Below are 14,619 nucleotides of genomic sequence, written 5' to 3'. Positions count from 1 at the left end.
TCTCGCACAAAATTACATTGGACTAATCTTTCTTTAGGACCTTTTCTCCCCTCACTTACACAGAGATTCTGCACAGGACTTTCAGGAAGTGAACTGCAAAGCTATTTGACTCACACTTCTCAGTTGCTGAAAATATGCAACCTTTGTACTTCTCTCGAAACATGCAGTCATAGAAATGCACCGAATGCTGTCCTGTCATGCCTCTTTATTAAATCAATCATGAGCTAATTTCCTGAAATTCATCTCTTTTGTTTTGGCAGTCTTACAAAATACATTTTGAAAACGTTTAAAACTCAGATAACCAGGAGAGCAAAACTTGTTTTAAAACAGAAAAGGTAATGAGCATTCATTTAGCCATAAAAAAGAAATCCGAGCGATTTTCCCTATTTTCTTATTCCTGTGCTTAATAAAGCACAAATCAGATGGACCACATGCTGCTAAACACTGTGCTGTTGCTCCCTCAGGATGCGAAGGCATTGTTTCTTTCAGTTCCATTGAAATGTATGACTCTGGGATGTCTGGGGCTGTGCAGTGACAAGTTACTGATGGCATTATTGGGGAAGCTATCTGCTGAAAGTGCCGTAAGGGAGACTTGCGGGAAAGTGCGCAGGCATCCCAAACACGTCCTGCCCTCCCTTCCAGCGGCGCAGGGAGCTTCTCACGTTCCCACACAGGAGAGACAGCTCCTGCCAGACACAGCACAAGCTCCTCTGTGATTCCCTGCAGCCTGATCAAAGCTGCAGGCACTTTTGCTGCTCACCGATTTCCCACTATTTCATCAAGATATACACGTGACACTTAAAAATAATGGAAGTTTCTTTTCATACAAGGCAACAGTTCTACTATGGTTTATCTTGCATATTTATGTTTTCTTGCACTCTCTAAATGCAACATCATTTACAATTCTCAGAATGAGGAAAAAATTATTAGGAAGATATTTCACCATCAAAATGATACCTGCCACAATCTGGTTTGTATTACTCAGGATAATTTACAAGCATTCATGAGAAACATTTTTAAATTAAAAGTTAAGTCACAAGAATACACACAGCACACATGCATGCATGAATGTGCACACACAGAGTTTAAAATTTAAAAAGCAAATTTAAAGTGGTCATTGGTGACCCAAATAGCACATATGGCTGACTTAGGGGTCCCATGGCAACAGCTGATGGTTAGGTATAACTAACAATATTCTCCTAACATTGAAAAATCCTGAACAGTTCAAGGCAATCCAACTTTTTCCCTGCAGCCATACACTTTTGAAGTAGAATTGATATTTGTTGTACCTCTTTCTCATGATCTGAAAACCAGCTGGTGTCTTTACTGGAGCCTTGAGGCAAAATATGAACATCCACCAAGACAGCAAAGTTCCCACACTGGAAAAAAAAAAAAAAAAAAAAAGAAAAAACATGTTGAACTGTAGCTGCTAGGAAGCACATGTCGAGCAGACAGGGAAATAATCAGGTAAGCACATGTATCTGATTCAGAGTTACAGCAGGCAGAACATTAAATCATGGAAGTTTATGAAGTATGGAATTACGGATTTATCATTGTTTTTGGACTTAACAAGGAACAAGAGCACCAGACCTATCCTGGATAGCTCACTGAAGTGTTCATATGACAAGCACAAGTATGTGGAATTTACTTCTGCTACCTAAATGCCTCTTTTAAATCTGAGTTCAAGCAAATTTTAATGTGCGAAAAATTAGCTATTCCTTCACCAAACTCACATAGTTCTACTTCTGAAAATTTGGCACCACATTAATTATCTGGTTGGTGCTTGAAATTTATTATCTAAAAATTCAGCATCTTAGAAGTCTTAGAAGTCTTTTCCTTTCTCCAAGCAATCTAATGTAAAGAAGAGCAAGTCTGAAGGACTTGTCAGTGGATATCTGGCACTTAACACATCTGTCACCTGCACTTCGAATGGTTCAATAATCAGGCTCACCTATTACAGTTATTAGGATGATACAGCTACATGCCAAGACACATCAGCTATTTCTGAAACTCCTTGATACGTGCACCTGTATCCAGGCTTATGCTGTAGCACAAGTACAGTTGCTGAGAGTACCCTTACCTATACCATTAGCACTAAGAGCAAAAAGATTTAGCATTAATTTTACTGATCATAACAGCATATTCGTTAAATTTAAAATCTCTTGGTTAATAAACACTCGGATCTGTAAATCAACTGCAAACAGAAGTTTCTAAATAATGATTCAAATATAATTAAAATGTAATTCATGGCCAATATTGTATTGTAGCTACAATACAAAAGTTAGGCAAACGAGACAGGCATTGTGAAATAACTTTGAGAAACTTCTAAGTTACTTATAGGTATCAGTCACTGAAAGAGCAGAATGCTTTGATCTATTGTATCAAAAGGCTTCTCTTTCCTCCAGAGAACCAAGAATTGCCAGATGGCTGCCACAGCAGACTTTTCCAGGCTTTAAATGGATGACAAAATATCTCACAAAAATCTCTGGTGAATCATTAGTCAGCTTCAGCAAACTTTAAATTGACTACTGAACTTCAAAGTTGGCAGACGCTGCAGATTATAAAGTGAAAGCCAGTAAATTATTCATGGTTCAGCACTAATAACAACAAACAAGTAATTGATACATCAAGAAAATTCAAATTATCAAATGCTCCATGTTAACTGGTATCATTTTCTATTGACTACAAAACTTTATACACAGATACAGATACAAAGTATAGACCTGTTTTTCAAGGAGACAATGTTTGTAATTATTTTCTTCTGAGTGGCACTGTTTGTCTCAGTTGCCAATCTTGAAACGATTGGAAAAAGAGAAAATAATGAACCACATTCAAAACTATACAATGGAACAGTTAAAATTATCTTGAAAATTTTACAAACACACCAAACATTTGTTGTGCTTTAAAGAAAAACCAGATATAAATAGCACATGAATCTTTGTAATAGTCAAGGTTTCCCAATGGAAGGACGCTTTCTATCCCTCTGAGCTTTGGAGCACTCTTCTTTGCACACAGCACAGCTGGAAATATTTCAGTAGCCACAAGCCAACAGCTTTGCCCCACAGTCAGAGCAGCTCTGGGACAGGACGCAGGGAAGCACCACTGGCACAGGCGAAGAGGAGAAGGGGGAGTCAGAACACGAGCGCAGCCCCTCCCGAGCCTCTCCAGCTCCTGTTTTTGGTGAGTGCTGGACTGATCTGAGTGACAGCTCCCAGGCAGGCTCCCCTGCATTTCTGCTTCCTGTGCCTTCACAGGCTACAGCTCTGAGCAGCTCCATACAACCTGGGCTGCTCCAGCAGCAAAGGACAAGTACACAATAAATACCAATACAAACAATGGCAGGGAACAGAGGCAAGTGGAGGAAAAATGTACACAGTTTATATTAGAAGATCTGATGCTCTTACAGAAGTTTCTGGTTTTATTTTTATTCTGATGACATGCAATTCCATGAAAATGCTCACTTTTATTTTAGTGGAAATTAAGTGTTTCCAGTCAGCATAGCTGCAAGATGCAACTCGTGGCTCCTAAGTACCACAACTGAGAGGCAAACAAAATGAACGGCAACTTTTAATTTCACGCTTTCAACATCCATCTCAAAATTTGCACTGAAAATTATTTTTTGAGGTGTTATAGTAAAACCTGAAACTTGAATGCCTGATTTGATGGGAAACACATTTGTCAAGAATCAATAGGAAAATGTTTCACTCAAAAATTAAAGACAGAAGCAGATGCTCCATGTTGATATCCCCCATAATTCTAGGTTTCAAAAACTCTTCATTTTTACAAGCTGTTTTTAATGTTCACATTCTTACTGTAACAGTCTAATGACATTCATTGTGTTACTAAACAAAGGGCTTTAAATGATCTCAGAATGTTGTTAGTGTATTGTTGTACAGCATCGGCATTTAATTCAGAACATCTTTTCAGAAATGAAATTGTTTATACAAATACATCAAACACTTCATAGACTCTACAAATTGAAAATATAACCAGACATGTAACGTAAACAGAACAAAACCCAACACAAAGTGGTCATTCAAGCAAAGTCATCTGCCCATAACCTGCTGAAACCTTGAAAGCAGCACATGCTAGATGGTGAACTATTGTTGCAAAACCCAGAATGAGTAAATAAACCCAACTCAATACTTTTTATTGCTATAGCCATTTTTACAATCAGTGGGCTTCAACATGGATGCTGCTGTTTCTATAAAGTGCATCACACGAGCAGCATCAAAGCAGTCCTTATGAGCAGGGAGTCCTTGGGATGCTGGGGATGAGCACGGTGAGGCTTGTCCTCAGTTCCAGCACTCCGAGTGCAGAGCCAGCCTCCCAAGACACATTTCAGGGCTCCCCACTGCTGGGATGGTGGATGCGGACTGGAGGGTCAGAACTCACTGGAGCTCAGTTGAACAGAAACATCTCAGAGTTTGGCTGCGCTTTGCCATGGGCAGGAAGGAGCTCGGCCGCAACCCTCACACACTCAAAACTCCAAAGCTGCTCCATGATGAACATACAGGAACTGTTTATTTCTACTCTTCCCTCTTCCCTGAGCACTGTGCTACTCTGTTGTTACAGAGAGAAATTTACTCCAGTCTTAGATGATATCTACAGTTTAAAAAAAAAAAAAAGATAGACTTGATCCCAATGACCACTCCAAAAATGTCACTGGAAGCCCTTTCTGGCACTGTGACAAAATTGATAGAACATATCATCTCTCTCCAGAATGCAAAAGCAGGGCCAAGAGATTTTGTGGGGAAAAAATAAAATAAACCACACATAAGCTTATGCGAAATATCTTGTCTTAAAATAAATAGGAAAATTTGAATATTTTCCATCCTAAATTCTTTCTGAAAATCACTAAGTGTTCTGCACTGAGTCAAGTGAGTTCTAATATTTACAACATAGAGTATAATTATGACCAATTAATCATTGGTCTATACTGTGCCAACTGTATTATAAAAAAACTTACATTTTCCAGGCTTATTAGAAGTTTATTCTCCTCCTTTATCTTTGTGATCCCAAAGAAAATTAAGTGTTTTCCTATTGTTTATACTATTAGCACCAAGGATTTGCAATATTTTGACTTTTTCCTCTTACACAGCAATAGCAAGAGGCAGCATAGTGAGCAAACAGCACAAAAGACATATTTGTCATTACACAGCATTAATTTAACTTTCATTTACAAGATTTGAGGTTATACACAGTTTCTCAAACCACAGGGACACTGTTCCAACACTTAAATGCCTCAACCCGTATAAATACAGGAGTTAGGATATGGATTTATGCCACCACCACTGCTGATGGCTATGAGATGATAAAGGAATTTTGGTGACAGCTAACACTGTACATTTCTCATTCTTTTAAGTAGATAAAGTTACAATTTGATATGTGTATGACTTTTCCACATATTTTTCTCGAGAATCTCAAGGGGTTTTTTGTTGTTGTATTTTTTTGGGGGAGGGGGTGTGGTGTCATACTTCTAGGGTAAAAAAAAGGCAAATCAGAGGGAGAAGAAGGGGGAAAAAATATTACCTTTTTTTTTCCCCACCAGGCAGGAAGGTTGCATGAAAATAGTGTTTCCCTGGTTAATGCTCAAAGCAAGATATTTCTCGAACTGTTTCAGAGGGAGGAGGATTTAGGCACTAACAGGTCACCAGTGAATAGTTTTGCTGTCACCAGGTTAATCAGGAACTCACCTAACAAGAGCAATTGACAATTACAGAAATTACAGACAATTACAGCTGATACAATAGCAGAGCAGAACAGATGAGAGAAGAGAAGCCTCCAGAAGGAGCCAAAAGCAGAATCCCTCTAGGAAATCATGTAACAAGTCCACTCTTCAAAATGCTCAAGTAATATGATGCAAATGTCAGAGAGGAAAAGGGGTATATTCCACTTCTGACCTTTTTTCTGGATAAGAGCTGCTTGGTTCTGGAAATTGTACAAAGCTTGTACTTTGTCAAAAATTTATATCCTGAAGTTGTAGAACAGTTTCAACAAATAAATGCTTCTTATTAAAGAAGGATTATAGCCATCAGCTAACATCACCTATATCTTTTCAATTCCCTGCTTTCAAAGATCTATGGGGTCACTGCAACAGTAAAAAGGGAGCAGCAGATCAAGGGCAATGCTATAATGGTTCTAAATAGAAGATCTATCCTCAAAGATAGCTGCACTAAATTATACACAGATTCAGCAGGAATTGGACAATCTAAAATGCAGGGAGGAAATTCCCCTTTTACAACCTGCATACAAATTATATCTAAGTAATCTCTCACAAGCGGTTGGCTTGCTTTTTTTAGAAGAATAGTTTATGTATGAGGAATTCCTGAAAGGAGGAGTGTTTAATTTTCTGGTGTTTTAGTGGAAGAGAAGAAGCAGTTATCTGAAAATTCAATCAATAAGCTATAGGCACATTAATATCCCATTGAGAGGTTTCCATGCCAAGCAAAGAGGTGTAAGCAGAGAACAAGCCTTTAGAACGATCCTCTCATAAATGTGGCCTGACAACTCATGAGACTAGGATGCAACATCAAGGCAGCATTAGACTCTTAACAGATGCAGATGGACAGGATATTAAACTTCAGAAATGACGGGGAAAAGAAAACAAGAAATACTTGTGAGTGATTCAACCCTTAGGAAAACATAAAAAACACTAAGGAACTTCAGATCTGATGGAGCTGTGTGTGATACTGGAGACTTTCAAACTGACAACTAACACACTGCTGTTAAAGCACATAACAGTGAGCAATCCACCCAAATACACAGATTCAAATAAGTTAATGAAGACAACTCCTTCAGAAAACCCAATACCTGCTGAGGGAAAGGAGCTGCATGTTTCTAGCAAGGTAAGAATGCTGCAGTGCAAACAGAGCCTCCAGTTCATCACCCACAGCCAGGCTAAGCAGTAATTACTTAATCTAAACATCTGAACTGGTCCTGGAGAACTGCTCTATCAGGTTGAAAAAGGCCTAAATTGCATGAGAGAATTAAGCTTAATTTACGTTGTCAATCTGTGCTGCCTGATCCCAATTCCGTAGGAGGTTTTGTAGCCCACATATTGAACAGAGTCATATAGTTGGAGCTCAAACAATTGCAAAAAGCAAGTTTTTCCTTGGGGCTAAGTCTCCAAGTAACAGTGCAATCTCACCATCGTTTTGAAAGGATATACCATGTCCCTGCCTGTGTCAGGACTGATCCAGAAAAACAGAAATAGCAGCACACTATTTGCTCAAGATAATAAAAAGATAATTTGAGATTCCAACAAGCTGCTTTCATCCTCTTGTTGTGAAGTATTATTCTAAAAACGATGGTATTTTTTGAATCATTGTGAGCAAGCGATGATGAAATACCCATGTCTGCAACAACCTGCTTTCATCCCACTGCAAGCTGCGAAAGGTGAGTGGCCATATTAACTGAGGAGGTGAAAATGTTCACAATCTACCCAAATACAATTAATTCTTAATTGTAAAGTTTTAAAGACACGTCCTAGGGCTTGGCCACACCAACAGAGTGCCACAGGATACCATATTCTTGTGTATTCCTTGATGATAGGTAAGTGGGTGCAGACAAATATTATTACCTTACCGAGCTCTTACCCTGAGCTATCAATAATAATAATGGCAAAAACTTGCTCTTATGGATTTGGTAATCCATGAGAAGAATTGCTTTGTCATTGCTGTACTAAACTGGAGCTGGGGACATTCTTTCAGGTTCTACAAAGCCAGTGCTGGGATTTTGTTTCTTCCCCAGGTGGAAAGAACAAGGAACTTGTACAAAACACTCTGCGTGGCTGAATTATTCGGTTTGTAATTATCAGGCCCTACAGCAATAGATATCAAAACAACTGCAATGACTACTAAAGCTTCCAGACCTCCTAAAGATGGCTAACTGTAACATGATAATACCTATTTTTTAAAGAAATTAGAGCCAGTAATAAAAAGGTTTAAGGGCCTTTTTCAGACATTCAACTTGTTAAATGATTTTCACAGGTTTTCCCATACATGCTTTACAGGCTGTATTTTAATATTAATCTGCCAGACTTTAAAGCATCAAAAAAAGATCACCAAGTATGTATTGGCAAGCTACTGATGGATTTGTTCAGCATGAAAAGAGCCACCATACAAGAGGCTGAGGAAATTAGCAATGTACCACCTGATTTTATGACTTTTTGCACATACCAGAAAATGAAGTGCAATAAAAATTAGGTGGAGACACCACCCTCAGTATCTTCTGATGTAAACTGTCAGAGGAAATAAAAGCAGATGTCAGATAGCACGAAAACACAATTTACAAGCTTCCTGTAAGGTGAAGCAGAGGCAAACCACAGTGTTTGTTCCACAAGGTAACGGGCCCATTGCTGGGGTGAAGGAGCAGCAGTTCTCCAGCACATGATGCACCCATGAATGCATTTCTGAGTTATTTGTCCAACAGCTGCAGGGATGGGCTGACTTCCCTCTCACAAAAACAGAACGGGGAAGTGAGGGCAGGTCCCAGGCAGGAAACTGTTCCACGTGTCCAACTTTGCAATTATTTCAGATTCCTTTTTATTCTAAGAGACGAGGCCTCACCTGCTCTGGAATTGCCTTCCCTCGCTGCCTCTCGTGACAGCCTTACCTACCGCAGCACGCAGCTACTGAACGGGGGAGCAGGAGGCAGCAAAACCAAACCCAACATCTGCAGCCCATGCTTCAAGCTAAAATATCTGCAGATGCTCAATCTTCATGCCAAAATAATTTAACAGATTCAAGATAAATTAATTGCACATGATCAGATTTTAAGACAAATACATAAAGCAGAAGTATTTTTATTTGCTAAAGAAGTGTAGCAAGCCAAACTTCTTAATATTGTTAAATTTACTGAAACGGTTGAAATATTACATTTTCCAAGTACGTAAAAGAAGTACTTTTAACTCTCTATTTTAACTAATTTGTCTAAACCCAGCCAGGAAAGTTTCAGAACAGCAAGAAAGCTTTTTCAGAAACAGCATAAGAAAAAAGTGACTCATGCTGAAAAAGGCATATTACACAAGTGACACCCTTTGGACAAAATCCTTCTATTAAGTGGGAGCATATTAAGTCAACACAGGGCAGAAGAGGAAAGTTCAACAAAATATTTGATGCTTTATCCACAGAGGTACAAGGGAAGAAATAGATGAGTCTTCCAAAAGAACAAGTGATGTGCTAAATCTTATTGCTGAAAAAGCAGAATCAGATGATGGAGAATCCATCATATTTCAAAATGGAAACAGATCACCAAAAACCTCAAGGAATTACCAGCTGGCAAGCAAAGGGATATAATTTTTTTTAATGTCCAAGAAAAAAAATCATTTAATCTGGCATTGAACAGAGTATATAATAAATAGATGTTATGCTTAAATAAAAAGAAAAAAAAGAATAGGAGCAACAAGCAATTAATAAAAATATGTAAAATATGAACAGAGTTGAACACTGAGGAGTTGGTGCAAGGCAAGAATAGACTGTGGAAGGTAGCTGTTGGAGTGTTTGTCACCAGAAAGGCTCCTGGGACTAGAACGTGACCTGCCAAGGGAGCTCCTTCCCCACGTGTCTGTCCTTGCTCCTGCCTGCCGGTCTCACATCTCCCCCAGGGCAGCGCCAACCAGAGCTGAGCAGTGGAAGTGTCCCCGCCTCAAAGTTTTGATTCACCACGGGTTGGAAAAGGCAGCCCAGCACCGACCGAGTGTGAGAGCAATAAACACGGAGTGCCTGTTCAGATACCTCTCCTGACAAACCGAACTGGTGATCCCTGCCAGGAGAGCAGGGCAATGAGAAGCAGGTGCTGCATGACAAGGCCTTCACTTAATCAGATGCAGCTGAAAAATGCACCTGACTCTGCTCCAAGCACGGCCCTTCAGGAGCCCCAGGAACCCACGCTGACCTCTAAGGGGGGCAGGTGAGTACAGCACTACATTGCACAGCTTAATCAATATTTATTTATGTGCCCCCAGCAGCCACAACAAAGACTTCTAATTCATAAAAGTGACTCCTTCTGCAAATATTCCTCTTCCCACAAACTCAGTTTCTGAGGTTGGGAAGTTCTGACCATTTTTCTTCTAAAAATTTATTAAAATCAGTTAATTGACTCCAGTCAATTCCAATAGCAGAAAGAAAGATCCAAACAAAGTGTGATTGTTTCTAACATGAAAACAAACATTTACAGAAACAAATTCAGTACTTTACATAAGCAGACTGTGATCTCTAACTGGCTTTGCTGGTTTCTTTAATTCTTTTTCACACTAAGTGTACTGATAGGTAGGTATTATATTCACATGTGGTCAATCACATCATGAAAGCCCAAGGAAAACCACTTGTGAGAAACACAGTATACAGACAGCATGGGTAACACATTGCTCATTTTCACCTAGTATGAAGAGTAATACAAACAACATGCTCCCAAGATTTCAGAGAAACATTTTACAGAGGGAGAGGAGTGGAATGGCAAGAAGGACTGATTTATTCTCAAAAAACCATTTTTCTGCTTCACTGGGATCAAAAAAGCTGTTGCCTTAAAGAAAAAATGACATAATTTTAATACAGTCACAAAGGACAACCAGTACCTAGGATTTCAACTGCTATTTGGGAATGCCTTTTTTAAAAGTTTAAGTTTTACATTTCAAGGTCTTTGCATTATTTTTTCCCAAGTTTCCTGTGGATTCCGTTAGTAATTGGAAATATTTCCCACAATTATGTTTAGAAAAATGCCAGTGATAATTAGCACCAACCCTCATACATGTGGAAAACATTAAAATCACTGAAAATGATAAATAGCATTGATTTTATGCAACAAAATGTAGACAACAAATATATCAAATATTATATTGGGTCCATACTGACTTGTATGCTCTAACAGCAACAGGAAGCCTACAGGAAGAGGTAAAAACATAAGCAAATAATGATACTTTCCTCAGCAGATATATTAGACTTTTGTCAACATGAGAGCCTGAGTTTTACATCTCATAGGCTGCATCTGTATTTGGAAGTCATCAGTGATTGTTTTCTCCCAGAATTTGTGATTTGGTTTATAAAGCTGCTTGAATATTTCAGATCCTGTGGCAAATCCAATCACAATGCACTAGGAATCACATGTGCTAGATCATCATCATGTCATTCAACACTTAGGGACTTTCTGCACAGCTGCATTCTAACCTTCCATACCTCAGCACCCTGCTCAGGGCTGGTACAAACCCAGCATCTGCCCAGAGCTCCCTGCTCAGCCCCAGCACAAACCCAGCATCTGCCCAGAGCTCCCTGCTCAGCCCCAGTGCTGCCTCCACCCTTCAGCCAGGGAGTCTGTGCATGGACCTTGTCCCTCAGCTCACCCTCAGCCTTTGGTGAAGGCCCTTGTCCATCCCCTCTGGAGGATCTGAAAGGGTTATGGCAGCCAGATTTCCTCTCCTTACACTCACTCCCTCCTGTAAAGATGCCAGAGAGCTGTGATGCATATGGCTTCTGTTACAATGGGTGTTTTGACTTTTTCCCAACAGGTTCCACTGATTCCCATATCGTTCATTCTGCCCCCTGGAGCTTGTGCTAATTTGCCCAACACAGATGTCAGACACTGAACTGACAAATTTCTATTCCTATCACTCAAGGCACTCTCACATACATGGAGCAAGGATAGTTTAACAGGAGCAATATCTGCCAAAGCTTATTCTTCACACGTATTCTCAAAGGTGGCTTTCTGTGTCCTTATTCCAGTGCAGAGTACAAATTAACTAAGACTAAATAAATTTATAAACTATATTAATACCTGTTGTTTCTTTTGCAGCTGAGAACATGATGATACTGGAAAATTAGTTTCCAAAGTTAATACATATGTTTCAAAAAGGTCAGCTTTTTAACATACAAGTAAATAGCAAAATTCTACAAATGCATCTTAGCATCCTGTCCTGTTGTGTGCAAATACAGAGAATCATGCTTAAGCTAATGCCTTCTCCTTCAGGAGGCTAATTTGGCTTCACTTGTCTTCCACATGCCTCCTATAATGAACTAAACTGCTGAAAAAATTCCACTTTCTGTAAAACAGTCCCTTAAAATTCTTATTTTTATCATTTTCTATCAAAAATTACATATATTTGTACATTCGTCAGGTTCTTTTTCTCCCTGCTCCATCTGTAACCCTATTGCACAAAACTCTCATAGTTTGCCTAATTCTTCCATGAAAATTTTCCTGAATTTAAATTTGACTTTTTCCACACCTGCCAAGGTCAAAATTCCTCCTTAATGCATCTTCTAAACAGGCAAGGGCTACAGTAAAACTGACAGCACAAAGCAGCTCAATAAATTCAGCTATGTCATCTATTATCGGGTATCTAAGATGTCAACTGGCTGAATTAAATCTTGCTTAATTGCAATGTTTATGTCTACCCAGCAAGATGTTAAAATGGAAAATTAAAACTGAATCACTTAACATGTCTGCAGCACACCTAATTTCCCATAACCTGTATCCACCTGCTTAGCTCTCCAAGGGTAAAAGAAATAGAGTTTAAAGGCAACAAACTTGCCTGCTTTCTGTACTGAAACTTAATGCCCATAATCAATAAAAATGAGAGAACCAGCACTGTCAACTGCTTCATCTCTCCTCCATGAGTAAGCAAATCATTGTCATCAGTTCCAATACTGCTCCTCTGAAAAATGAAATGTTGAGACTGATGCAGCATTTGCATTAATAAAACCAGTGCAACAATCAGTTGCTAGAGATGTAAAAACTAGGCCCAGATTACACTCCATGCCAACACAAACAACTGTTCCTTAGCTTCTTAGCTTGCTAGTCCTTTCAATTTACTGCCATAGCATGGAGATATAACTCCTATTTGTAATCCAAAAAAAAAAAAAAAATTGGTGCATCAGCCCAAGAGAAGACTTCTTCCCCTGCTTGCTCAAGTTCTGGTCTATATCACTCTCAGTTCCCAAGCCTCTTTCCACTTCTCCTTATCTCAGTCTTCATTTTCCCACTGTCAAAGCCTGTTTTTCCAGGAAGGAAAGTTATGGTAAAGATGAGGAATATTGTTCAGCACCTCTTTGCCCTTTGGCACTGCTATCAAACACTGGGATTTTATCTGCCACATTAGCAGAGATCTTACAAAAAACACATTCCTTTTTGTATAATGTACATGGTGGTCACTCAAACAATAACCAGTAACAGATGTCTGAAGTGAGGAGAATGGACTATTTAAATAGAACTTTATAAATTCTGATGATCCCTTCCCAGATTTGAGACCTTGACACTTAATTTATAACTATCAGTATGGCCCTATCCTTCCCTTTGTGTGTTTATTTCTAGTTCCAACCCGGTAAGGATCCTTTGCCCATCATCCCTTAAGTTTCTCTGTGACCTTGCAGATAATTTTACCCTCAACTTGCCTTCATTTAACAGTGCAGAGATAAAAATGAAAAAAACCCCTCGGCAAAGAATCCTGCACCCAAACAAGGAATTCTGTCAGGGCTATGAACTCACATGCTTACATAAAATTACTGGCTTCATTCAGCACCCTGCAACGACCATCTGGGAATGGTTTTCTTTCAAAGGAAACACAGAAGTATGAAAGAAATGTAACCTGCCAGAGTCCACTGAAATTTTGATGGCACAAGATTTGTATTTAGATCTGCTTTCCCGGGCTTTTCAAACAGTGCTCTCACTCAATATGCATGGGAAATTAAGTAGTAACTGCTTCAAATATCCGTACAGGTCAATATTACAAGAAAGAATGTTAGAATTGGAATTTTAGAAGAAAATTCTCCATAAATCTATAGCTGTAAACCTTATCTGCCAACAGCACTTTCACACATATAGAAACAGCAGAACTAAAGATCCATTTGGCATAGTACAGAAGCAGATTTTAAGATTATGGTCTTTATTATGCTGCATTATGTTTAATTCCCTTGTTTTCAGAATTCCTTTTAAGTTAATAAAGATTTCTGTAAGCACTTCTGATATAGATGCTTAAGAAAAACTATTTTTTAAAATGTCATTAATGATCCAATCCATGTCACTAAAACAAAGGATATCACCAATAGCAGAAGCAATGGAAAAAAACAGATTTTTAAAAGACATGGTCAGATTCTGCCATTGTAACAGCTCTGCAGAGACGCAGAACAAGTTTACAGACACACACAGAGACCGTCAATTGCTGTACTTGTGGACAAAACTTATCCTTCAGTATCTTTAGGCTTGTAGGTCCAGTAGAATTTTACATTCCTGATTAAATTTTTCAAACAGTCAAAATTTACAATAATCCTGGAAAATGAGGAACTCTCAACATTTAAAAACTTTGCAATCAGCTTCAACAGCAAAACTCCACATGCATTTTGCTGATTTCAGACAGGAATTTCATGAAGAATTTCACGATGATTTGTAGGAAATAGACTTCCCCTCTCTTCTAAAGGCAGTGCAGCACTAGGATATGCCCTGTGCAGGCAGCAGATGAACAGACCTGTGAAGCATTTCTCCAACTGACAGATAATATTACAGGACAAAAAGTTTCTTTCCTTCCTGGTGCAACGCTGACCTGTACCCCTGTACTGGAAATGCACTGTGTTCCAGAGGCCAGGCTGCCTCTTTGTGCACAGCAGTTACACTGCTGATGGAACCTAAGCAATG

At 39.0% G+C, this 14,619-nt stretch overlaps 1 protein-coding gene across 9 annotated transcripts in view; it reads right to left on the bottom strand.

Annotated features, from left to right (window-relative positions):
* The window catches only part of SLX4IP (SLX4 interacting protein), a 101,769-nt gene that overhangs the window by 66,467 nt on the left and 20,683 nt on the right, over window positions 1-14,619 (bottom strand). For all 9 annotated transcript variants that reach the window (XR_010439701.1, XR_010439698.1, XR_010439697.1 and 6 more), the window contains one exon: window positions 1,290-1,379. Coding sequence is in view for 2 of the 9 variants with exons in the window: in XM_064709840.1 (XP_064565910.1) it covers window positions 1,290-1,379 (90 nt within the window). In the remaining 7 variants the exon portion in view is untranslated. The remainder of the gene's footprint in view (window positions 1-1,289; window positions 1,380-14,619) is intronic.

The sequence above is a fragment of the Zonotrichia leucophrys genome, chromosome 3 (assembly GCF_028769735.1).
Source record: "Zonotrichia leucophrys gambelii isolate GWCS_2022_RI chromosome 3, RI_Zleu_2.0, whole genome shotgun sequence".
In the NCBI taxonomy this organism is placed as follows: domain Eukaryota; kingdom Metazoa; phylum Chordata; class Aves; order Passeriformes; family Passerellidae; genus Zonotrichia; species Zonotrichia leucophrys.
The sequence above is the reverse complement of the archived record's forward strand: the minus strand, read 5'-3'. Positions and strand labels throughout refer to the sequence as shown.